Raw genomic sequence first — 25,474 nt, forward strand, 5'->3', positions numbered from 1 at the left:
AGTAAGTACCAGGAAAGCGTCAGTCCGCCTACCGTACACCCACTAGCAACAATGCCTACGGGACACGCCGTGAACACGGAGGTGCAACGAGACAGGGCTGCGCGTGGCGTTTCTGTGGGAAGTGCAGGCGTGGGGGCGTGTCGCTACGGGGGCAGCGAGAGGGGCCGGTGCGCCGCAGGGCGTTGGGGGCCGCACAGACACGGAGCGACGGCGGGTGAGGCCGCAGAGCGCCAGACCCCCAGCTGCCACAGAGATGGCAGAACCCTAACTCCTCGCGGGGACGGGATGTCGCTCTGATGAAAGGGTGCTGAAAAGACCAAGTCACAACCGTCAAGGTCAAAACATGATGCGAGTGGAAAGCCCACGGCTTCTCTTAACAAGGAAAGCAGCCGTGTGGGGGCGCCCTGCCCCGGTGGCCGGCACAAGCCCCTCACGGGACAGGGCTGGGCGCCACCGGTCCCCACAACGGGGCTCCGTGTGCCAGCTCGGGCCCCGGAAAAGGGGAGACCTCTACAATCCTGACAGCGCTGCTGGGGGCCTGGGCGGGGCGGGTGGTGGTCACGCAGTGGGCCAGCGACTGCCGGCAGCCTGGGGGCTGCCGCACCCCCACCATGCCTGCTGCCCTGCTCTCCCTCATGACCGGACAACGGGAGAAGAGTAAAGAGGGGAATGGGGAGAAGTTAGGAAAAAACGGGGGAAATGAAGAAAACAGCAGACTTGAGAAACACAAAACTCAGTCCACCGAGTTCCCCGCAAGTGACCCAACTCGGATGTGCTGTGAACCTGCCGTTTCGCTGGGCCAGGACGACGTGACGCTGGGGCCACTCCTTCCGTCTGTTGGAGGCTCTGCCGCCCCCGCCCCAGCCAGGGCCACACCAGGAAACAGGACGTGCGCAGCCCTTTTGTTAAACAAGCCAACACAGATAAACAGCAAAGAGTTTTTAAAAAATTTACATTTTTCTTATGAGCCGCCCTCGGGGGAGCGGCCGCGGGAGACGGTCTGATCTTGGCATCAGCAGAGACGACGAGCAGGCCGGAGGGCCGCGGGCCGGGCGGCCCCCGCGGTCTGTGGGACGTCCCGTGGCGAGGCGTGAACGTGGACAGGAGGGTGCCGGCGTCCGCAGGCACCAGGTCCGGCCTTCACGCCTCGCGCCCTCAAGCAGGCAGGATGGCCGGTCCCGTCCAGGAGCCCAGAGACGCGCTGCCGGCGTGGCGCTGTGGACGCTTAGCTGTGGACGAAGGGGGGACACCAGTCAGACACGTGAGGCCGCCGTGTGCAGGACAGCTCAGCCTGCAACCCTCGAAGGGGAGACATGACGCTCAGGGCGCCCTGGTGGGGAAGGGAGCCGGCAGGGGCTGTCTGTCCACCTTCCACGCGGCACTGAGCTGCCAGCAGACGGACCAGGCCCCACGCACAGTCACTACACAGCCCAGTGCACAGGGGAGCCCGCGGACCACGGACAGAGTGTCACGGGGGGACGCAGGCTAACGGTTTACGTTCAGCCCCAGCCCCGGCACCCCTGAGCTCCTGGGGGTCACGTGAGCAGGAACGTGGCCCTGGGCACGGGCAGCTTCTGCGGGAGAGGCTGACGACGGGCGCGCACACAGCCGGGCCTTCCCGTGGAGGGAGAAGCCGATCGACAGGCACAGGGACGCCCGGAACTGCAGCTACCGCTCCGGTCCCCGCACAGCTGCCCGCTCGGGACCCGGAGCCGCGGCCAGGGCGTGCTGGACCCTGCAGGCTACGGGGTGGGGGTGGGGGTCCCGGAGCCAGGCCCCGGGAGATCCAGACGACCAGAGCTGTCCGCGCAGCAGGGTGGCTCTGCCGTGCGGACGCCCACGCGGGCTGGAGCCCTTCTGCAAGGGCCGTGCGGCAGGCCCGACCTCACGCCACGATGCTGCCGGTTCGAAGCCCCGCTCCGGCCGCCAGGGCCGTGAAGGGCAGAACAGACGCTCGGGGGGAGGAGCAGCACGCGGCTCTCTGGTGGTCACCCCTCCGACCCCACGGTGCCGCGGGCACGGTGCTACTTACAAGACCACAGAGCAATGGTTTTCGCGCCTTAGATGTTTTGCCACAAAGAGGTGCTTCCTGAGAAGTTGTCTTTGCCATTGGGGGTACAGGGCGGCCTAGTGAAAGAAGCCCCACTTAGCCTCTGCCTCTGGGGTCCTGTGCACTGGGTCCGCCCCAGGGACCCTCGGGCCCTGTGGGACGCTGCCCTGGCCGCATCACGGGCCACTTGTCCTGCTCCTTTGCCCTCCTCTCGCGGCTCCGCTATTGTTTTCAGACCGAATTTCAACCTCTTGTTATTTCTGGGGCCCCGGAAACCACGCTAGTTACCGAGCCAGGAGACCTGGACGGCTCTCCGGAGGGAGCCAAAGGGCCGCTGTGGGCCCTCCACCCCGACCCTCCAGGTATCAAGGGGTGACCCTGGCAAGGTGGCCGGGCGTGAGGGCAGCAGCGGCCACACCTGTGCCCAGAGTCACCCTCACCAGCCATGGTCCTGGGGCCCCCGCCGCGCCCCGCCGCCTCTAGCCTTCCCGAGTGCAGCCCGCCTGCCCTGCATCTTTCTGCCTCGTCATCTAGGAGCTGCTCAGGAGTCCACGGGGACCACACATCACAGCACCACATGGCTACCCCCTCCCCCCACTGCACCCAGGCAGTGTGGGAGGTCACGAGCTTTCTAAACCAGAGCAGAGGCGCCTGGCACTTGGGCCAAGTTCACAGCTAGTGGGCAATGCATGTCTGTCCCCTGATGGGCTGGAGGGGGGCAGGGGGGCCCCGGGCCCAACTCCTGGCCTCACCTACTGTGCTCACACCTTCCTCCCGACACCTGGGACTGAGCTCGGCGGGGCGCCTGGGACCCAGGGCTCCTGACCTGCAATGACCATTTCAGAACCTGCCCCCTCTCTTTCCTCCCATGTCCCCTCCGACTGCAGAGCGTGACAGTGATGCCACAGTCTGCGCTCTTCCATGGACCCCGACTCAACCCCGGGAGCGCTCAGCCAGGCCGGGCCCCGCGAGCCCGTCTAGACTGCGGGGAACTGCTCTCGACAGACTTTGGCCCACAAGAGGCCGGTCCGGTCGACCTTCCCGGAGAACTATTGGCTGTCCTCACCGGGGCGACGGACCCCACGCGCCACGCTGGGAGCGGGGACTGCGGGGCCCAGGGACACCTACTTGGTGGGCACCGTGGGCGACCCCGAGCGGTGGAAGTGCACGTTCTGCCACTTGCCGTCCCGGCGGTGCCACACGCGGGTCTCCTCCGACTGCATGGTCCTGGGCAGGCCGCCGCCGTCCAGGTACTGCGTGAGCCGCACGTAAGCGATGCAGGCGGCGTCCTCGCCCAGCAGGTGCACGTGCGGGTTCAGGATGATGGTGTGCACCGGCTTGCTGCTCTTGGACAGCGCTGGCGGGAGAGAGCGGCACTGAGCACCCAGAGCCAGGACTCCCGCTTGGAGCCACAGACGAAATGCCCCCCCCAGCCCCCCAGCACCTGCACGAGCTGCATGCCCGGCACAGCCGCTGATCCCTTGGGTCCCTTGGGGAACAGGCCCTGGGAGACCGACTGACGGCAAAGCGGACGGACACCGTTCTCGTCCCCAGGAAGGGGCAGCACACAGGCCACAGCACACGGGCAGCCCCGTCTTTCCGACAAAGGAACCGTTGGGTGGCGGACAGGACCCCGGGGTCTTGCTGGGTCCTGGTGGTGACGGGTGTGGGACTGGGGGGGTGGGTACTGGGGACTGGGCATGACAACCACCGTCTGGAGAAGCGGCGGCCCCGCATGCGTGTGCCCCTCGCCCTGCCCTCAGCCCCTCCATTGGTGGGGCCGACTGCGTCAGTGTCTCACCCAGCGAGAACCCCAAGTCCTGCGCTGACCCTCAGTGTCGCCCTGGACAGGGCAAGCCCACAGGTCCAGCCCACGCTGCCCGTCCCTGTTCCTCCAGGACTAAGGGACGGCGAGTCTGAGCAGGGGCCGCAGGACGCTCTTCCAGGTTCCCCGGCGGCCGAGTGTGGGACCCGCTTCCCGTGTGCAGAGGTCTGAGCACGTTGCCAGGGCCAGGCTGGAGAGAACGCTCTGCACGGGGAGCGCGTGCTCATGCCGGGGGCGACCGCGGTGATGCTGCAGCCGGTCAGAGGACCGGGGGTTGGCTGTCAGCCCCTTCCCCGCAGACAGCCGCTGTCAGTGAGTGTGGAGCCTCCTGCGTGAGGACACCTGCCAACCCTTTGCTCAGGTCACCCGGCCACACGATGACCCTCCCTGCTGGCGGATGCCCAGTGCACGTGAGGAGAAGTAGTTCCCTTGACATCACTTAAGGCCCCACGGCAGGCACATGTTCCGGTCACCGCGGGCGCCACGGGGCGTGAGTCCGAGGACCCTGGTCACCGTGCCACCTCCTCACTCACTGAGCCCCACTATGGGCCACACTGCCCTTCCATCCATCTGTCTGTCCGTCCGTCCCCACGTCTGTCTGTGAGGAGAGGGTCGGGCCGATGGGTGGCTGGTCTGCACTGACTCGGGGCCCTGGGTGTTGCTGCAGCGGCTCCTTTCGCCACCTCCCCGGGGACGTGGCTGCTCCCCGTGCCTGCCCCTGGCTGAGCGCGGGCACGAGTGGCCGGCGAGCGCTCCGCTCTGCCTGGTTCCAGGGGCCGGGAGTTTTAATTTTCCCCATGCTTTAGGGGAACTTGAAATAACACTTCTCTTTGCAGCTTACATCACACCTTTACTGGGACTTCTTTGGGGTGTATTCAATCGACATTGCTTTTTATACAAAATCAGATATTTTTTCAAAACACACCAACACTTTTAACCCTGTCAATATTTTTCAATTCAAATATTAACAACTCTCACTGCATAAAAGAGCCAAAGAATCGGCAAACTGGGGAGAAATTCAAAGAGAAATTGGAAAAGGCACGTTACTAAATTTAGCATAAATGTACCATTTTCAAAGTAGAATCGATGGAAGTCCATTCCTTCCACCAAATTGCCCAGAGCTTCAGGTTCAAATGCAGTTAGACCTGGGTCACAGATTTTTCTGTAGGAAGAGAAATAACAAAAACGGTCAGTAAGCGCCCATGTGCTCTGCGGTCTCACGCATATCCAGGCCGGCTCACCCAACAGTCAGGGCGGAAAACGGCCCTAAAACCATGAAAAATACCCCGTTCCCATCACAGGCCTCGGCCGGGTGGGCTGAGGAGCAGGTCCCAGCCAGCAGTCCCCAGGGAACTGCGCGTCCGTGGCCACGGCGCACGCTCTGGCCTCCCCAGTTTCTCCCACTCGCACCTGGCGCTGACTCTGTTTTAGACGCTGTCCCAGGCCCAGTCCCTCCCTGAGCCCCGTGAAGCCAGCTTCGGCTCTGAAGCCAAACGCCTTGGCACGGTGTCCGCCACTCCGGCTACGACGGGCTGGTCAGCAGGAGCCACGCCCACAAGCTCGTCAGCCGCGGCTGCAGCTTATTTAACGTAAAATAAATGTGATGAGCAGATCAAAAGCACGGGTTTTCTTTTTAATCCTTGAAACAGGATTAAACAAAGAAATTCAGCATTTTAAACACACCTTCAGAGAAAGCAAATGGACTTCCTTTGTATAAATTTATTCAGCGAAGAAGCGCCCAGCACCTGTTTATGGCAAACAGTCTCTGAGACAAACCACTGCAACCCGACAGCTCGGACAGAGGAGGACGCTGAGCGCGCTGAGCGGGGGGCCTCAGTGCGAGGCGGGGAGACCCAGGGGGGGAAGGAGGTGGGGGCTGGGCTTCAGGCCTGCAGGGGTTTCCCTGGCTGTGTGTGCATGTGTGTGTGCATGTGTGTGCATGTGTGTGCGTGGGGGGGGAGGGGCGCGGCAGCCAGAGGCCCAGGCCGTGTGCTGCGGAGCGTGTGCGGGGACAGCAAGGGTGACCGCAGAGCCCCTGGGGACACAGGGTGGCAGGGCCTTGGGCCTGTGGGGTCACGGGAGGCTTCTCAGAGCAGGTGAGGTGAAGCCTGACGTCGAAGGTGGAAGAACAAGAGGTTCAGAGCAGGCAGAGGAGCACAAACGGACGGGTTTAACCTGCTGGGTCTACACCTAAGTCTCGTATGGAGTATGGAAACTCCCCGTCCGGACGGAGAAGCTTTTCAACTGTTCAAGAGAAAGTCTCCAAAGGCCGACTCACTGGTTCACAGAACGTGGAACGGAGGTTTTTCTAAAACCCTTTTTAAGGAGAACACGCTTTCAAAGGGAAGACTCTCAGTGGGTCCCGATGTGGGGAAGGAGGCGTTCAGGGCGGGCGGGAGGGGGGGCGCTTTAAACTTCGCCCCGGACTCTGCGGCGGCTGCTGGTTCCCGACTCCAGGCCAAACACAGCCGGCCTCCCGCAGGCACACACTGGGGACCCGCCGTTGGCGACGGGTGGACTCCGCCGGGGCTGGGCCCTCCCCCTCGACGTGACCTTGGTGGCGACGCTGGCACCTCCGTGTTGGTGTCCAGCATCGTGGGGCTGCGATGGAGCTGTTCACTCGGCCCCCAGGAGCCCCTGTGTCTGGAAGCCCGTCCATCTCTCCTGTCCCACGCGTGTCCCCAGTCAGCGAGTCCCCTCTGAGCGCCCCCTTCCTGTGTCTGTGCGGAGGCGCGGTGGCCACGCAGACAACCCCAGGCCACCCCGAGGGCCCCGGCTTGCTGAGATCTGGAGTATGTTCATGTCTGTCCTGGGGCACCTGAGTCCTTTATACCCTGAAATAAAGCTACTGCTGACCTGTCCACCCTGGGGTCAAACACACATGAACTCAGTGCACCGGAGGAGATACTCATGCGCACAACACCGCCACACGTGCCCGGCCGGTCACGGGCGTGCACTCACGTGTAGGCCTCGAAGTCTCCGTTGTTGATGGCTTCGATCAGCTGCTCAGTGACTTTGATGATCTCCTGCTTCCGCGCTGAAGGCAAAGCAGAGGCAGTGAGAACAGGGCCACACCGGGCGCAGCGTCGGGGAGTGACACGCCCAGCTCGGGGGCCGGCCTGGCCGCCGTCGCTGTCCCCCTTCCCCCGCGCGCCCCCAGAGGCCAGGACGGCCCACCTGAGCCTGTGGGGCCTGCACCGCCCCAGGCACTCCGGGGACCCCAGGACACGCAGCCCCGCGAAGCCCATGCTGGGCTCTGTTTCCCATCAGTGCTCGTCCCGGCGGCGGCAGCTTCACCTCAGTATCTGCCCGTCTTCCTGGTCACCCCCACCCGCAACGCAAGCGGACGCCACCCCGTCGCTGCCCTGGAGAGGCTCACTGGCCCCCCGTGAACCGGCCCCTGGCCCGGCGCGTGGCCGCAGCAGCCGCCCAGACGGCGCCCTGGCCAGACCGCCGGTTGCGAACAGGCGGCTTGCCCAGACCCCACCCGGGGCTGCACCCCCGACTGCTCCGCCAGCGTCCGTCCTGAGCCTGAGGGCCCGCGGCGGCCCTCACCCAGGCTGCGGCCCACGGCCGCGCTTCCTTCAGTGAAGGGCGCCGCTGCTTCAACTGTGATGGAGCTCTGCTCGCTGTGAGCCCGTCTCCCCCTCAGGGCACAAGCTCCCGGAGGGCGAGGGTGGGCAAACAGCGGGTTATTCCTGTGTGTCCTCCAACAGTTTCAGCCGACGTTTAATAAAACGGATGCTAGATAACCGCCCGTTCCATCGACTGACGTCTACAACCTTCCCTAGAGTTCAGAGCACTGTTCTCGTACGGAGGAAACTGAGGGATGCAGCGGCCCCTGGAGTTTGCCGTGAGAGCCCAGAGGGCTGGGGCCGCCCCACGTCTGCTCTGACGTCATCACCGTCAGTGCATCTGATCTTCGTTACGCAGACTTTTTCCCACAGACTGAAATGTTTCCATTCACTTTCAAAACTGCAGGAGCCCAGGTCTGGACGTTCCTTGTTTACAACCAACGTCTGTATCACTGACGTCACATGGGACACCTCACACGGTGGTGACGTCACGCAGCAGCGTCAGGGCTGATGACAAAGAACCATCGCCATGGAGCTCAGAGGAGAGGAAACCGCCCCGCTCGCTGCTGGACATGACGGCCGCCCGCTCGGGGCCGTGGGGCCATCCGAGGCCGGGCTGCGCTGTCCGGGCAGGCGGCTGTTGCCTGACCTGCGTGGCCTCGGAAGGGACCCTGGGCAGCAGCGCAGGACAGCCGGCCCAGTCCCCGGACACAGAGGACGCCTCGGGGCGCACAGTGGGGACACTGGGGTGCCCCAAACCGCCCCCCGGCGTTCAATCCCGTTCAAGCTGAACAGACGGCTGAGCTCGCTGTGCGGCGCTGAGTCAGCAGCGTCCGTCTGTCGCACAGACAAGTGAGCACGCGGCTGAGCCCTGGGGTCGCTCCGTGGGTTCAGGGCCCCTTCTCCTGGAACGGAGCGTATACACTCCCACCCCCACGTGCCTCTCTGCTCCGCAGGGGCCTCCAGCCTGCACAGTGGCAACGACCCCCATCCAGTGGCCCAGCCAGACGGAGCCCGGCATCGACTCCCTCGCCAGTCTCCCAAGTCCCGTGGCCCCCACCTTCCGGACGACACGTGGGTCTCCGTCCCTCCTTCGCCATCGGCACGAGCACAGCCTCTCCCGCTCGGAAGCGGACGGAGGAGGAGAGGCCCGGCCCCGCACCCGGCTCCTGCGGCGCAGCGGACACCCGGGAGGCACCCGAGCGACCCAGCCGCGTGCTCTCTGACCTCCAGCCCCCGGCCTTTGCCACAGGACACCACGTTACTTTGGTGATGGTCAGATCGCTGTTTAAAACTCTGCCCTGACAGATGGAAACGCCCGCCCAGCAGCCGGCCTTGTTCACGGACGATGACAGCAGACACTTCTGGCCGGCCGGGCCCTTCTCCTCCTGATGGTGTTTTCTAATGGAACCCCAATTTGAGCGGTTTGCTGGCTCTCAACCCCGAGTTCCGTCCGGACCCCACTCCCTCCTCCTGCGCCCGAGCCGTGGCCACACAGACGCTGGGCGAGGTGGGCGCAGACCCACTGAGCGCTCCACGCTCTTGCAGGCAGGCCAGCAGGCAGGGACACACCACTGAGGCCTCTTGTGGTGACAGCCGTCCTCGGTGACCAGAGGAGAGCCAGTCCGCGTGGCAGCCGGGTGACGGACAGGGGTCCACAGCCCTCCCGTTTCCCAAAGGGCCTCCCCGTCTCCCTGGCCCGACACCTCCAGGGTCTGTGCTCCGCGGCACCTGTGGCTGCTGCCCCGTGGGGGTCACACCCACGGCCACGCTGTCAGGAAGAGCGGCTCTCCCGGGAAGCCACCACGAACTGAAGGTCACTGACTCTGTCTGCCGCACACACCCCCTTTTCCTGCTCCTGCTCTGAACACCCCTGCGGCCCCTGTGCGTCCCCAGACTAGCTCGGAGGCAGGCCGCCAGCGGAGACGGTGGCTGCCACCCCGAGCTACGAACCGAGAACAGAAGTGCAGAGGGGGGCTGCCAGCGAGCCCCCACGAGGCCACGGGCGCACCCTCGGGGGGTTGGGGCTGCACGGAGACGGCCGCCGCGGGTGGCGGGGACGCCTCCACCGCTGAAGGACCTGGGCGTCCGCGCCCCTTGGGGCCGGGGAGGTGTGAGGCAAGCAGACGAAAGCCCAGGATGGAAACACTGCCACGTGCAACCCCCCCCCCCCACTGGGCCCCGTGACGGTCTGAAACTGTTGAGACTCTGCCCTTGAGGAGCAAGCGTTTTCTAGGAAGTTTTGTGAGTGGACGTAACACGCATCCAGTGCCCAGCTCCCCTGACCCCCACAGTGGCAGCGTGGTACCATGTTCCCAGACTGCCGTGCTAGTTTCAAGTCACAAGGTGCTGGAAGAGCCCACCTCGTCTACTGCTTAAAACACAGAAAAGAATGTGGTGTGAAAAAACCGGACAAAACCCACAGATACAATCAAAATACTAATCAAATACCAATAAAGGAAAATTCCGGCTGGGAGCCGGGGCCGGCATGGCCCCCGTCACTGCCTCCTGTAACACGCGCACCCCTGGGCACGGGGACGCCCGCGCGTACCTTTCACGTCCTCGTCCTCCATGGTGGTGTTGGAGCTCTCCGTGGACTCCTGCCGAGAAAAAACACGCTTCAGCGCAAGCGAGGGGCAGCGGGGCTCTGGTTCCGAAACCGGGCACGTGACGTCACATCATGCAGACCCTGCAGCGGGCCGCGTGCGCATCCGACATGCAGGTGGACAGAGACGCCGTGGCGGGCCGGTGAGGCTCCCTGCACCGCACGCGCAAGGGGCTCTGGCTGCCTGAGCGCTGAGCAGCCCGCAGGTGCCTCTTCTTTTGAGAACTGTCTAAGGACGCGCTGGGTCACAGTGTCCTGTGAGCTGTGCCTTTCTGTGTGTTTATGAGAGACTGACTCTAACAGCCGCACGAATTAGACCTTCAAAGAGCAGTTTCTTCTTCACCCAGTCAGCAAACCACCCCCTCTCTGTGGGAGGGGGTCCGCCGGGCACTGGACCGCGCGGCCTGTCCACCTGCCTCACCCTTCCCACAGCGAGAAAGCCCTTCCCGGCGCCGCCCCACGGGGAAGCGCGGCAGTGCGCTGAGTTCCGTGAAGGCGCCTTCAGGCACGTCCATGTCTGTGATCAGCACGGGAGTTTGTGAGTCACTGACGTCCAGGGACAGCGAGGGCTTTTCACTCCCTTCTACGCCTGAACTGTGCGTCCCTGAGAAGCGCGGCGGCTTCTGGAAAACGTGCCACGCGGCTGGTGGTCAGGAAGGACACCTGAGAGGACACTGTGACCCCGGCATCGAGACACGCTCCCTACAACGGCCCGATGAGGTTTTCCATCAAGAATGTACTTTCTAGCAAAGAAATTTATTAATATTCGTAGGACACAATTTTCTACTTAGAATGATTAAAGGCCAGAGGCAAAAAAGGTGGGGAACGAACTTCCAATCAACAACTATGCGCTCAGTGACGAGGGCCAGATTTGGAGCATGGTGCGAAGGCCAGCGGCCTTTTAGAGATTCAACGTTCAAAAAAGCCCTCAACGTATGGAACTATTACACGGAATGTTTAAACCAAAGGGACAAGTCAGTCACATGTCAGAGTCTCCGTCCACACAAAACCAGAGTCTTCATGCATTTAACACGGCCCAGAGTTCACTCTTCAACTCGCGATGAAGTGGCAGGCACTTACGGACCGACCGGTTCATGCCGGCCAGGGCTGCAGCCCCGGAGGGCCCCCCGACTCACACGGCGGATGCTCCTGGGGGCTACGCCTCCCTAGGTCAAGTCTTTAGGGACCTGTACCAGCGATTTCCAACCGATGTGCACAGTAATGTTTAAAACATGCAATGCCCGGCCCCTTCTCCTTAGATTGTCAAATGAAACACGACCGCAGTCGGCACAACGGCCGTCCGGTGTGAGAGAAGCAAGAGTACGCTGTTTTGTGTGCCAGACTGGCAGAAAAACACACTTGTTGGTATGCGGCAGAACTTTAGTCATTAGCTCACGTGGGCCGTGCGGTGGGAAAGGCTGAAAATCGCTGACTTGGCACATCTGAAGTGTCATGTCTATAAACCCTAAATACATCTCATAGTGAAGAATAAAACTAATGCTTTGTGCTTTTTACTTGAATGACTTTAATATCGGTCAGCTCAATGTTCAACCAGGGAACACGTGTTTCCTGACTGAAACACTGCTGATAACGGGAAGGAGAAGACAGACCTGGAACTTGCCCGTGGGTGTCTGGGAAGCGCCCCTCCGCCCACAGAACCACAGCGGCATGTGAGGGGCACACGGGGCACAGGCGTGTGCTCAGGGAGCGTCTCCGCCCCTGCAGACATGCACACAAGCCCCGCCGCTCAGTGGAAGTGCTGAGCGAACAGGCGACAACGGGCCGGGCATGCCACGGGCTCCCCACAGCGCCACTCGCTCAACGTCTGCTCCTGGAACGCGCGTCACTCAACAAGACCCTCGTCCACAGGAAGTGACGCTCCCTGTGGCCTCCCTGTTCATGCCAAACAGAGCAGCACCGACAACGGGATTGAAAGAAAAAACACGGTAACAACAGCATCAATCAACTCAACGCAACACGAACAGACGCCCCTGGGCTCCCGCTGGTGCCCTGGAGCCGGGGGGAGGGGTGGCGTGCGGCGGGCGCTCGGCCTCTGCGCGGGGCCCACGTGGGCGCAGGGAGCGGCGCTGCCTCTGGCTCTTGCCAGCAGCAGGACTCGTCTCCCCTCAGGCCCAGCCCCTTTGTTTGGAAGGTGCGCGAGGCCCAGCGTGTGCAAGGCCAGGGCGAGGGCGCGGCCCTGGGCTCCGGCCACGGCACGGGCGTGCGGTCCCGCGAGAGCCAGGCCGCGGCCCTTCTGCGTACCTTGTTTCCGTCAGGGTTGTGGATGACAGTGGTTTGGGGCTCCTGAGTGAGAGCAGATGGAGAAAGAAAGAGTTTGCACAGTAAGAACATTCTGGCTGGCGTGGGCAGAGCGGGGAGAACAGCTCGCGCACTGACAGGGACAGAGCGGAGGCCGTGGTGCCCACGGCAGAGGCCACAGCCGGCGGGTCCCGGACGGCGGCCCCTGGGGCCCCGAGCCGAGCAGCAGCATGCAAGGACCGTGTCCGACCCGCGCACAGACCCGGCTCTGGCGCCTGCAGACCTCGGAGGCAGCCCCTGCCTGGCGCCCGCCCGGCGCTGCCCGTGCCCCTCGGTGAGGCGCCTGCGCTCGCGGCCAAGGGCACTGGAGGTCGGGGCGCTGCGAGGGGACTCACGTTCTTCAGAGACACTGTTTCAGCCGCGGCGCCTTCAGAGTTGGTTATGGCGCCTCGCTATCGTTATTCACAGCACACGCCCGTGGGCCACGCCGACCCCCTGGGCCCTGCTTAGAAAGGGCTCTGAAGAAGGCACTTGGGAGTCCACGAGACACTCTAAGGAACGTTTAAGAGGTTCATTGGAAGGATTCGAGAACCAGCCCGAGTCACAGTGGTTTGCTGTCCGGTCCTGCGGTAATTCCTACCAGACAGGTCTCTGCTGCGGGGACTGTAACAGAAGGTCTGTTCGTAAGGCCCTGCTGTTCCATAAATAACTGTTGTTCCTATGTTTCCCACCGGAGAACTGAAGAAATATTCAATAAGTGACACGGAAAGGCAGGCAGTACCCGGCCCCGGTGGCCGCATCAGCTGGAGGCTGCGGTGGCTGCGAGCCCTTCCCAGCGAGGCTGCGGGGACCCTCCGAGCTCCCGCTCGGCCTGGGCTCTGCACTGTGACCAGGAGCTGGCCTGCCGCCCCGACGTGTCCGTCTGTCCTATACACATGTCCAAAGGGCCTTGCTGAGTAACTCCAGGGAAATAATCCCCGAGCCTCGAAGATGACAGCACGCAGCACAGTAAAAAGTCCCTTTTCTGAAAACCCAAACGTGGAGACCTTGGGGAAGACAGTGTGACACCCGGGGCACCCCGACCTCCGGGTCAGCAGTGCGGCTTCGCGGTGTGGAGCCGGCCGGGTGGCCGTGAGGCGGCAGAGAAGCGACAGCCCCGGGGCCGGGAGGGCGCGGCGCGGGGCCCCCCTCTCACGGGCAGGTCTGACAGAGCCGGGTGTCTGCGAGGGAGCGGGCGGGGCTCGGAAGAAGGTCTGCGCTCCGAGCTCGGCGACGGCCCGCAAAGCGCATTCGCGGCACGTCCCGGCACATGCAGGGGCCGGCGGCAGGGCCCCCAGCAGCCAGTGCGTGCTCAGCGGCAGAGCGAGCATCGCACGTGACACACGCAGCCTGGCAGCCGCCGCCACAGAACAGAAGACGACGACGAGCCCGTCGTGAGAGAGCAAACCGGACAGACAAAGCCCCACGGAAGCAGCGGGCGGCAGGGTCCGCACAGGCGAGCACACGGGCCAAGCAGAGGGCAGGGCAGCGCGGGGAGGGTTACAGAGTCCAGCTGTACCAGCGCCGGGGCAGGGACATTCTCTTTGGGGCTAGTTACCACGTTGGCTTTGCTGTTTATCTGTGGGTGTGCAGAAAACAGAGGGAGACACCTTAACGCCCTGGCGGACGTCTCTCCAGCGTGTCTGCCGGAGACCACGCCGCACACAGGCGGACCTGCGAAGGGCGAGGCGCGCGGTGCCCGGCTGCCGCGGAGCCCGGAGGCTCACACCCCCCGCGCGGCCCCCATCGCAGTCCCGGCCGCGGGAGCCCGAGCCTGCGTCCCCTGCTCCCCGGAGCATGAGCTCCCCGCTGCCCCGCTTCCCCGGGAGCAGCGCCCCTCTGTTCAACGGGCAGTCGATTAAAAGCTTAGCTCTTCCGAAGAAATGGCAGGCTTTATAATACGTTTTCAAAAATGGTAACTCCGGGTGCCTTTTAAAAAATATATTGTCAGATATAAATGGGCAAACTGACCTCATTACTACATTCTGGTTGCAAATAACTACTTTCCATTAGGTTTCCTGTCAAAGTACTGCCACTGTCACTGAGGGTCACACCTGGGCTCGCCGCCCCCACTCAGATGTAACTGGTCCGACCTCACAGAAGAGGTCGCTGTCCCTGTGGAAGCCCCACTGTGTGTGCGCCCGGGGCCGGGAAGTCCCCCTGGGCCCAGAGGAGACGGCACACAGCGGCCACCTGAGCCTGCACACTGCGTCTCGGCTCACAGAAGTGCAGACTGTCCTGGCGGCTCACGCTGCAGTTACCAAACAGGAACAGAACGGCACACGCACCTTCTTGCGCCCCGTTCCCCAGGCACGTTCTTTGCCTGTCAGTATCTATGGGAACACACCCCACACTTCTGGAGTAGATGCACATCAGGACTTAAGGGGAAAAACATGCCACCCTAAAAATGAACACCAAGGAGTATCGATGAGCAATTGCACCAAGGAACCGCTCGGACTCCGGGAATTCCTGCCCCACCTCTGCGCACCAGCGGCCACGCTGAAGCTGGACGGGAGGCTCTGGCCGGCGCGGTGTGAGGCCCCTGCATTACCGTGTCCCGTCCGTGTGACAAGACGGCTCAGTCACCCTGCGCTCCGTGACACGCAGGAAGAGGGAGAAGATTTCAGGGACTCTGCATGGAACACCTTTAACTCCCCATCTGCCTTTGGCAGGTATGTGCCTGATGCTTTTCTTTATAGAAGAGTGCACAGACTTTAACAGCAAGTTTGCACAGCAGCCAAAGCGAGAGAAAACCGAGTCTGTGAACAGGGGCGGCGCTCACGTCTCTGCGCGCGCAGAACACGGGGGAAGGGGTGCAGTCTCCCGCACCTGGTCGGAGGGCTCTGCACGTCACGTCAGCGGACGCAAGCCACGAGGGGGGTTCCGCGCTTTTGTTTCGAGATAAGAGAGTTCACCCCCCAGGACCTGGACGCCAAGAGCCGCTTTTGTTTGGTGGGAATGTCCCACGGGCACCCGTGCGTCCACAGCCGAGCACACGCTTACGCACACACTGTGTGACTGTGCACACGCTGCTTGGAAGCCCTGCCCTCGCCCCGGCCAAGGCCGGGGACTGCCCGGTGCGGCCCCTCCCTGGGTAGAGCCTGGCAGGCAGACCCTGGCCGCCCCTCCCACGGGCGAGCTGGACGTCCTCTCCTGCCCGGAGCGGCCGGAGGAAGGAACACACAGGCCGGCCAAGCGCTCGAGCTCGGCAGACGCTGCCTGGAGGGAGCCTGCTCTGGAAGAGTCTCTGCACAGGGGACGACGACGGTCAGCGCCTCAGTGGGAGCCGTGAGCCCCGTGTCTGAACCGCGCTGGGAGATGGGGACGCCACGCTCCCACCACTTTAGCTGGGAAAGAGGCAGGCGTCCCACGTGGTGCTGGGACTCAAACGGAGGCCCCGAGCAAAGGGAGGTGATCGCGACTGCAAACCCCGCCACGCAGATGGGCAGCGAGGAGCAGGCGGGCAAGGGCACGCGGGACCCACCGTGTCCTACGACCTATTTTCAAAATGAACTGAGTGCCCGGCTTTGGGCCAAGTTCAAATGTGAGAACAGTAACTAATCCCAAGAACGCTGACGTGTTCGTGAGGAATGTTTGCATCTGCCATCAGAAGAGAAAGAAAAGTATTAAAAGAAAACATTCCGGTAACACTCCGGAAAGATAAACGTGGTGCAAACATACGGTTACATTCAAGGTAAATTTCCATGAAACAAAATGGAATCGATAGAAAATCAGCTGGATTGTCCTGCTGGGAAACTCAAGGAAGTGAAAATATCCCATTTCTTGCTTGGGAATTCTGTAAAATGTGTTCTGAATATTCACCTAGAAGCATCTCAGCACCTCAGAGAGAGGCCCAGTGGCAACAGAGGCTCCAGAAACACGGCCCCGGCCGAGGGACCCGGCCACCGGGCACCGACCTCCAGACGCCACGTGTGACCCCCCGTCAGGCCGCACAGTCGGCAGCGTCCCTGTGCGTGAAGGGCTGGTGTCAGCTTCCGACGACCAGGATAGTTTGGGACTGGAAACCAGAGGGGATCCAGACATTCCGTTTTCATAGCAACTCCATGTAAAAGTATTATCTGTCACGATTGTTTCATATGTAATAAAACAAAAAATACAGCTGCTTTTGGTATAAATATGACTCATCTTTTGTGTGAGATCAGTTCACACTGCACCCTGACTCCCTGTGGGAACTAGAGACGTGAGCCGCAGAAACCTGGTGTTACGGGTAACAGTGTAAACACCAGAGGGGACGCCAGGAGCGCGCGCTGGACCTACCTTCACTCCGTCTGGTTTCTTCAGCAAACTCTTGGCTGCTGCAGAACGAGAGGGGGACCCTGTTAGTGAGGCACACAAGTGGCGGTCCCACGCCTCCCCCGGCTGTGCTGACTCGGGGCCGCGATGGCCGAGCTCCCTGGGCACAGGAATGCGGCACCGCCGCACACGGAAGCCAGAACCCAGCCCCGGCCCAGCTCTCTGCGCGGCGCCCGCGGTGGTCAGCCTGAGGGCCGGGGGCCGGGCCTGCCTGCGCCTCTGCGCCCCGTGTCAGCGTCCCCCTGGCGGCCCCTGCCACCCAGGACGGTGCCACGCGGGGCTGCAGCCACGTGAAAACTGGCTCTGGCTGAGGAACATCTTTTTAAAAATATATACTTTTGAAATAGGACCATTTCATTTTTACAAACGATATTAACAACTGACTTAAAATGAAATGGTATATCATTGGCCTGGAGCAAACACTTTAAACCCTCAGCATATGACCTTTAAGGAAATCAGGGCCACCAAGGCGTCCTAAACAGAAGCCTTTTACATTGAAAAACTAAGTCACGAAATTTGAGGTGAGATATAAAAAAATAAAATCTTCCACTCAAACCGAAGGACGGTTTCCTGAGAAGCTGCACCTCTGCTGCTGGGTCTCAGCATGCTGAGGGGGTGGGGCTGTCCTTCCGGGGGGTGCACGTGGTCACGCCGCCTGGTGGCGGGGGTGGGGGTGGGGCGGCAGGCCGGGCCCAGGGCCAAGCGCCCACGGGTGCACGGTGTCAGTGTCCGGAGCGGGACGTGGCACTGGGGACAGACACTGGCAGATCCGCGGGAACACGGAGTCCCGACAGCCTTTTGACTTGGGGTTGACGTTATTCTGATATTACGTTGGTGTAGGTTTAAATTTATTTAAGATACAAAACTTAACTTTACCTCATCCCTAGCAACACAGCTACTAATTTGGGATTATTGGTGGTAAGAAATCACTGACTCAGCGAGGAGGCTATCTGCCCGGAGCTGGAGCAACACGCAGCAAAGGCGGGCGCTCCCGGGCTGGACAGCAGCCTCTGCGCGTGGGAACGTGGCCGCAGGCGAGCGCGGCCGGGGCCGGGGCCGACACGCGGAGAGACGCCGGGTCCCGCTCGCCTCACCTCACAGCTGCGTTCCAGGTGAGGGGACAGGAGGGAGAACGGAAGCAGCTCTGAGGCCCAATGCCCGAGGGAGAATCGCTTTACGGGGCGCGTTTGGCGACAGGACAGAATGAGGGCAGCACTCATTACCAAACCTGAAGGCTTCAGGGACGTACAGAGCCCATGTGTGAGCTCACGGGTGAGTCCTGAGCGTCCCGCGTACACGATGCTCAGAGCGACACGCGAGGTAAGAAGCCGCGGTTGTTACATGTATTCTGGGCCCTAGCTGGGCCCTTCAAGACTTGAACAGAACCCACAGCCTCTATTCTGAAATTTTCTTGAGTGCGTCATTCACAATATTTGCTATATAAACGCTCCTACGTTGAATGATTCACTAGTTATTGAGCCGCCATGAAATAGTAATTTATCTGAATAAAGTCGGCATTAGGTAATATTTAATGAGGGGACTGAGCTCGCCCCTGTGACTGTCAACCATGAGAATCAACAGTTCACAGAAGAAGTCCCCTGCCGGGGCCGGACTGGGGCCTCCTGACCCCAAACACGTGGGTCAGACACACCGCGCGTCCCTGCCTCCGCCCTACACGGCTCTGGCTGCTCCTCAGCAGCCGGGATACACCTCTCAAGCCTCTGGGGGTCACACCGTGGACCCCTCACTGCGTGGGGCCAGCACTGCCCCTGCGGCCACCGCGGCTCCAGGCTCCGCAGGAAGCAGGCACGGAGCACGCAGCTCCCGGGCAGTCGGAGGCCACAGGCCCGTCCCGTGTGACCAGTGAGCCGAGGACAGCGGCCTGGAGTGGGCACAGCCGTCTGACAGCGGTGCCGAGTGTCCAGGGCACGGGACGCTGACCCAGCAGGTTCCGAAATCTGACTTGGAAAGCGGGTCCCCTGAGGCGACCAGGAAGGACAGGGGGCCTGAGGCAGCAGACACGTGTGTGTGTCCGGGGGCATGAGCCCTGCAGTCGGAGCCCCGCACCCCGTCTGCCTGCGTGTGCCCGACAGCTCCTCTCCCACGGCCCGGAGGCGAGCGTGCCGCCCAGAGCTGAGCCCCTGGGAGCCGGCTCCGCTTAAAACCCCACTGACTGGGGCTCCCTCTGCACGAGACACACACCTCATGGAACCGCGACGGACGGCCCCGGGACAGGGCCACACCCTTGGGCAAGCGCAGCACGGCTCACGTCCCGCAGCGCCCGATGGTGGTGGCGGCGGCGGCAGCTCCCGAGGGCTCCCCCCACGGCCGTCCCTGAAAGCGCAACGGCGTCTCCCTCGTTCCCACGCTCCCTCCACTCCAGAGACACGCGTACCTGAGAAGTTCCTCGTGGCCAGCATGGTTGTCAGGATGGCGCCCTGCGGGGCAGGAGAGCAGTGAGTGCCGCCTGCAGGCCCCGCCCCGCCCCGGCCCCCTCACCCCGCCCCCGGGAGCGCCCCTCCGCACCTTGAGCTTCCTGCGGGCGTTGAACTTCTTCAGGCAGTCCACGGTCTCCTGCCTGTGCATCATGGAGGCCACCGTGGAGCGTTGCTGTGGGGGGAGGGGGCGTTCACGTGGCGCGCAGCTCTGCTCCCCGCGAGAGGCAGCCGCGCCCGCCCCGCCCCGCTCCCTTCAGCCGGTAGGCGCGGCCTCGCATTTGCCCCCCACGTGGGACCCTCACCGCCACCGCTCATCCCCGTGCCCCGCGGCGCCCACGCGGGTCTCTGGCCATGTCTGGAGTCTGCTCAGCTGCCAAGCGCCCGTCTTCCCTGCAGGGAACCTCCGGCCTCCGAACCCCGGGTTTCCTGCTAGAGCTGCCTAAGGACCCGCAGTCACCACTGCCTGTTTGCTCCCAGGTCACAGCTAACCTGGCGCCACCTCCCTGGCCTCTGCTGGGACTGTCATCGGCCCTGGCCACCTGCCACCAGAGGCGTTTTCACCGTGACACAGTCAGCTCTGTCAACACCATGAGTCACAACGCACGCATGCACGTCAACTGTCCTGCAAGTGCCCCTGTAAACCCGGGACGAAGTTCACAGGTACATGTGCACAGGCGCGTGCCACTCACGCAGATCCACGGGTGCTTGAGCGCCTCCGAGGCCGTGATGCGCTTGGCGGGGTTGATGGTCAGCATCTTGTTGATGAGGTCCTTGGCTTCGGGCGTCACTGTGTCCCACTCAGGGGACGGAAACTTCAAAATACAAACGTATAAAGAGTTTTAAAATTAGATCCCCCAGTTGAACAGGGAAGAGCCAAATATGCGAATGACTTCCTTCAGCGGTGAATCTGCTTCTTCATAAAGTCACGGTCTCTGAGTCACGCTGTATTTAGACCAACTGACGCAGACAGAACACCTCCCACGCACAGATTTACAGACCGCATACGAAGAAGAGTAACCGGTAAGGGAGAGACACACGTACCAAGCTGCACAGTGTATGTACTGAGTAACTTTAGAGAAATAAACTTAAAAATCTTCTAGTCCTGAATGTGAAATCTCACACGCTCCTGCGCACGCTCAGCAGGCGGCCGCGGTGAGATGCATCCCAGCCAGCGGAGTTCAGGGAGGACCAGCTCCCACAGCTGCTACTGGCAACCCACCCGCCGCCAGCGACCTCACGGTGAGCGTCTAAGGCCCGCAGCCTCCTCTCACCCAAGCAGCACACTCGGCAGGAACACGCCAGGTGAGAGCTCAGGACTGACGTCTCATCCCTTCCTAGACAGCACCCAGGAGCCGGGCTCCTCCCCAGCGCGTGCGGTTTCACAGAACGTCTTGGAAAACGCTGTTGTAACTGTGCGCAGGCTTGTTACTTTTTGTACGAAGGGGGCAGTGGGTGACCCACTGGCAGACGGAACTTGAGAAAACACTAACTCTCCGACGCCAGCACATTCTGCCTGTTCAATGACTGTCGCTTATGCGGCCGTGAAAACTGGGGGTGGGGGGATTCAGAGTGATGGAGCTCCAGGCTGCTGGCCAACGGCAGCAGCAGAGGGGGGGCTCCCGCTGGCCTCCTGACCCTGGTCAGGCAGCGCGGGGGGCCCTCCCACTGGGGCCTCGATCCCGCCTGCAGGGACGGGCAGGGGCTGCTGTGGTGACTGAGGTAAGTCTGTCCAGTTATGCGTCTGCCCTGATGGAACACGTCAACACGGAAGAATCATTTTAAATTCCCGTGATACAAATGTCCATCTAACAGAAGGCACTGGGGAGTTCATGAGAAATGACAGAATATAATTCAGGCTTTAAAAACTATATACTTATTTATTTATTCTAGAGAGAGGGGAAGGGAGGGAGAAAGAGAGGGAGAGAAACATCGATCCGATGCCTCTCATTTGCGCCCCGCCAGGGACCAAACCCACAGACCAGGCATGTGCCGTGACCGGGAACCGAACCGGCGGCCTTCCGCTTTGCAGGACGCCGCCCAGCCCACTGCGCTGCAGTGCCCAGGGCTGATTCGGACTTTTTACGGTCGTCCTCCCACTTCAACACTGAGCTCTTACTCTGTGCAGAGAAAGTGGACCCTGTACCACCTGCTCCCCAGCCAGCCTCTCCCTGACACGGGCGGCACCTGCAGACCCCGAGCGCTGGGGGGGGGGGGGGGGGTGTGGCGTCCCCGACAGACACACCGAGCAGAGGAAAGAAACTGTCCCGATGAGCCGCGTTCTGCCGAGGAGGCACGAGAGGTCGGCCTGGCTCTCCAGGTTCAGAAGTCAACTCACGGGCACACGCATGGGCACATACACACGTGCCCGCTCTCCACGGTTCTAACCGTGAACAGGACGGACTGGGAGTGGGATGTTCAATTTCATTTCAACTGGGAAGCCTCTTCTTCAAAGTGAGAGCTCAGACGCCCCCGAGGTGAGTGAGACAAAGGCCACACGCCCGGGGACAACGGTCTTTCTGTCGCACGGACCACTGCAAAGTGCCGCTGGCGCATGATTTAGCGTCGGGCGACAGCACTGGAGGGTACGATTAAAGTCAATGGGCGGGAACCGTTTCTTAAGCATTTTTAGGTGTCAAAATGCCCTAAGATCCAAACGTTCCGAAAAGCCAAGGCCTTCCTCAGACCGCAGGCTGTCCTCCTTCTGGCCGCAGCAGGTGTGGGCCAGGAGGGCGCCGGGTCCCAGGCTGCACTCCTTCCTCCGCCCCTCCCTCCTCCCCTCCCTTTCCCTCCAAGAGGAAGACCCCCCCCAGAGCCCGTGCAGAGCTCTGAACCCCATTACGTACGTCGTAAGCACCGGCCTTGATCTGCTGATAAAGTCTGTGCTGGTCCTCGTCCCAGAAGGGGGGGTACCCCACCAGCAGGATGTACAGAATGACCCCTGCAGGGACAGGCACGTCAGCACAGCGTCAGGTGGCGGGGCTCGCGGGGCCACACCCACAGGGCACGCAGAGGACTGGGTGCGGGGCGTGCGTGGGAGCACGTGAGCGAGGTCAGTGTCCGGCCCTTGGACCGAAGCTGCTGACCAGGCCCAGCGTGTGCGGCCTGGCCCCTGAATGTTGCTCTGCGGGACCACGCTGCGAGGGCTGCGGGCCTCCCCGTTTTGTACGCACGGCCGAGCACCATGGCGGTATGTGCTGGGCCAGGGCTGCAGGGCTGGGGAGCTGGGCGGCTCCCCCCAACCACCAGGGGGCCCAGGGCAGGCGGGGAAGAGGAACCCAGGGACTTGGTGAGAAAGACAGGGCGGGTCAGGCAGGGCACAACCTCCGCCTCCAATGAACAGCCAGAACTGTGGGTCACTGCCCGCCTGCAGCCCTGTCCCCCCACTCCCCAGCACCCAGGCCCCCAGGGCCGTGCCCCAGCCACGCCCGACACCCGGCAGAGCACCCATCTGTCAGGGCCCGTTGGTTAACGCAGCGGCAGGGGCAGATCTGGTGGGGCTGGCTTGGCAAAGAGAATATCCGAGCTGTTGCGGCCAGCATGAGGATGCCAACGAGGACATCTAGGGACAGTGCACAGTGAGGGCCGGGCACGAACACCTGTCCCTGGCCTCAGTGCTGCTGCGCACCTGCAGGTGGCACTGCTGCCGCCCACGCAAAGGACAGCAGCCTGAGGTCGCGGAGCCTGCCCGTGGGAGGGTCCTTACCGCAGGCCCACATGTCCACGGGCTTCCCGTAGGGGTCTTTCCGTAGGACCTCCGGGGAGAGGTAGCCAGGCGTGCCCGCAAACCCTGTGGAGACAGGCCTGTGAGTGGGTGGGATAGCGGGCCCCTTTCTGGCTTCTTCCTCTGCGTGTCTGCCCCGTAGCCCCAGCCACAGAGGACGGCAGGGGCAGAGGGAGCCCCCTCGTCTGTGCACGGCACCGCCAGCCTGTCCTGCAGCGGCGAGCAGCAGCCCCTCTCTGCGGGGACTGGGACAGCGTATGGAGAGGTGAGGACGTGATGTGCCAGCACGCCACCAGGGCCCGTGGGCGTCTCTGAGGCAGGCAGCTGAGGAGCGGCCACTGCAGGCAGGACCCCCGTCTCCTGAGAGGCAGGCGGCCTCCCGGCAGCCGGAGGGGGGCCGCCCTCGTCCCCAGCGTGGGAAGCTGAGGCTGAGGTGAGCTCACACAGGCCTGTGGGCCGAACCAGCTCCGCGCTCCTGCACCCCATCGCCTTGTCACACCCCACTATGGGCGTCGGGCCCAGGCACCGCCAGGACCTGTGTGTGGTTGGGGCCATGAGGGCCTGGGCACAGGGAGCACAAGGTGCTGTTCATAGCGGCTCCGAGAAGAGCAGTACGAGTGAAGGGATTTAAAAATGTCACCTAATCCCAGAACGCTGCAAGTCAGGAAGGAAGGAAGACGGGCCTCAGGAAGTGGCCACGTTCCGCGCCAGCGTCTGAGAAGTGGGGGAGCCGTGGGGACCGGCAGCAAGTCAGTGGGTAAAATGATTTATTCAGGCCAAACGCTGAAGCAACGCATCAGCCTGGTGAGAAATACTGTAATTTAAACTTGTTTTGAAACAAAAATCTCATCATAGAGATATTTCAGAATGATCAAAATTGTAGAGGAAACCGGTATTGGAGGAAAGCTGTGTAAGGTGCAGCACAGAACGTAACCCTGTGTGTGTAAATACCAGTCACGAGGGCCTGTGAGACCGTCCGTGGTTCCTGCGTGCCGGCTGCTCTCACAGCTGTTCTGAGCGCTGAGCGAGGCTGTGCGTGAACAACCCACCTTCTCACGAATGAGACATGCGTGCGCGCCCTGGCCCTTGGTCGCACACAGCTCGTCACCTCGCTGTCCTTTTAGGAAAAGCCTGCGTGCCCCCTCCCCTCCCGTCACTGCTCCGCGCACCTCCTGAACGCCCTGCAGTGTGGGGGATGGGCTCGGAACCGACAGCCCACTGTCCCGTCAGGAGCGGGGATGGGCAGCGAGGGGCCACCTACTCACCAAACCACGCCTGCTGGTCTCCTTGAACTTCTATGGCCAGGCCAAAGTCCGCCAGCTTCACAGCCGCACCCTTGGATTTGCTGGCTAAAAGCAAATTCTCAGGCTTTATTTAGAAACGAGAAAAGAGGCTGGTGTGAGAATCTATTTTAAGTGACTCGTCAAGACTAATAACATTCTATAAGAAGAGGGCGAAGCCATGCACTGCCCTCTCTCCCGGAGGCTCATCCGCCAGGGAAGACAGGGTCAGAAACGTTAGTGCTGCCACCTGTGCAGTTCAGGCAGAGGCGGGAACACCCTGGACAGGCAGCGGGTGCACGGGGACAGGTCCAATGAACGGCCCCTGTCCTGAGCGGCTCACACGCTCCCCGGGGCCACCTGAGGTCCAGGCTTGGCCATGACAATGACTGAGAAGCACAGCCACTCTCAGCAGAAGGAAACCTGGCAAATGATAACAAGCGTTGGACTGACTTACAGGCATTTGGCAAATAAAACTGAGCAAATTAAATCCTAGTGGATTTCAAGAGTTTGGACCCAAATGTAGAGATTCTGATGCCTCAGTGTTTCCAAACAATTTCTGTACCAATTTTGGAGTCTTACGCTGAATTATGTATTAAAATTGCTGTCTTTAAGAATCTGTTTATCCTTAAAGGCAGGAAGAGTGCACTATTTGCCAAATGTGATTGTCAGCTTTTTCCTTTACAAGCCAGCTTTCTGCAACAGAATTTACGTGTCTTCAGAGTGCGATTCAAAGCTTTACTCCATCACGTCTTGGGACACACTGGGAAGAAGCCTTTTTTCTCCCGGGTCACCACTGTCACTCCGCGTTGGAATAAGGCTGTTCCTACCCCACCGCTTCCCAGCCAGAGCCCGAGACACTGGGCACTTGTGGAACACGCGCAGGCCACCCGCGGATTGGAGGGAGCGGTCAGCGGAAGGGCGGCCACGCCACACGCTCAGTGAGGGGGGCTCTCTCCCGCGTCCACAAATAGACACAGCTTGGGAGCGGCTCCATGTCTGCTCCCTTGGGGATAGGACCCAGCCAATTTAGAGGTGTGTCCCAGACTGAAAGCTGGGGAACAATGGACCGTACAAGAGCCAAAAGACTGTCTGAAAATCTAAAAATTCAGTCAAATTGGTTTTGTTTAAATATTGACCAATATAGCTCATTTCATATTTTTTCATAAAATTGGGTCCTTCTTTTTTTTTTTTTTTTTTTTTTAACTGAATTAGTCAATTCTGTTGGGTGTTTCTGACCTTGGATTAACACAGCCTAAACCAATATGGAGTTGATCAGCTAAGCAAGCCACGCAAGTCAGCACCAGCCCCCTAACCGCCCCGTGGAGAATTAGGGCAGAGCTGCGGGAGGCGGGGGCCCGTGAGCCC

At 61.6% G+C, this 25,474-nt stretch overlaps 1 protein-coding gene across 1 annotated transcript in view; it reads right to left on the reverse strand.

Moving 5' to 3' along the window:
• Nucleotides 1–926: 926 nt before the first annotated feature.
• The window catches only part of CAMK2D (calcium/calmodulin dependent protein kinase II delta), a 93,706-nt gene continuing 69,158 nt past the window's right edge, over nucleotides 927–25,474 (reverse strand). The window contains exons 7-21 of the mRNA XM_090290343.1: nucleotides 24,092–24,194; nucleotides 22,809–22,892; nucleotides 21,949–22,043; nucleotides 19,795–19,917; nucleotides 19,194–19,277; nucleotides 19,063–19,105; nucleotides 16,632–16,669; nucleotides 13,873–13,932; nucleotides 12,318–12,359; nucleotides 10,002–10,050; nucleotides 6,837–6,912; nucleotides 4,943–5,037; nucleotides 3,179–3,407; nucleotides 2,033–2,127; nucleotides 927–1,229 (exon numbers count right to left, since the gene is read on the reverse strand). Of these exons, the coding sequence (XP_090146469.1) occupies nucleotides 2,061–2,127; nucleotides 3,179–3,407; nucleotides 4,943–5,037; nucleotides 6,837–6,912; nucleotides 10,002–10,050; nucleotides 12,318–12,359; nucleotides 13,873–13,932; nucleotides 16,632–16,669; nucleotides 19,063–19,105; nucleotides 19,194–19,277; nucleotides 19,795–19,917; nucleotides 21,949–22,043; nucleotides 22,809–22,892; nucleotides 24,092–24,194 (1,188 nt within the window). The 3' untranslated portion in view covers nucleotides 927–1,229; nucleotides 2,033–2,060. The remainder of the gene's footprint in view (nucleotides 1,230–2,032; nucleotides 2,128–3,178; nucleotides 3,408–4,942; nucleotides 5,038–6,836; nucleotides 6,913–10,001; nucleotides 10,051–12,317; nucleotides 12,360–13,872; nucleotides 13,933–16,631; nucleotides 16,670–19,062; nucleotides 19,106–19,193; nucleotides 19,278–19,794; nucleotides 19,918–21,948; nucleotides 22,044–22,808; nucleotides 22,893–24,091; nucleotides 24,195–25,474) is intronic.

Source organism: Furipterus horrens, unplaced genomic scaffold (assembly GCF_987537825.1).
Source record: "Furipterus horrens unplaced genomic scaffold, mFurHor1.1.pri manual_scaffold_10, whole genome shotgun sequence".
Taxonomy (NCBI): Eukaryota; Metazoa; Chordata; class Mammalia; order Chiroptera; family Furipteridae; genus Furipterus; species Furipterus horrens.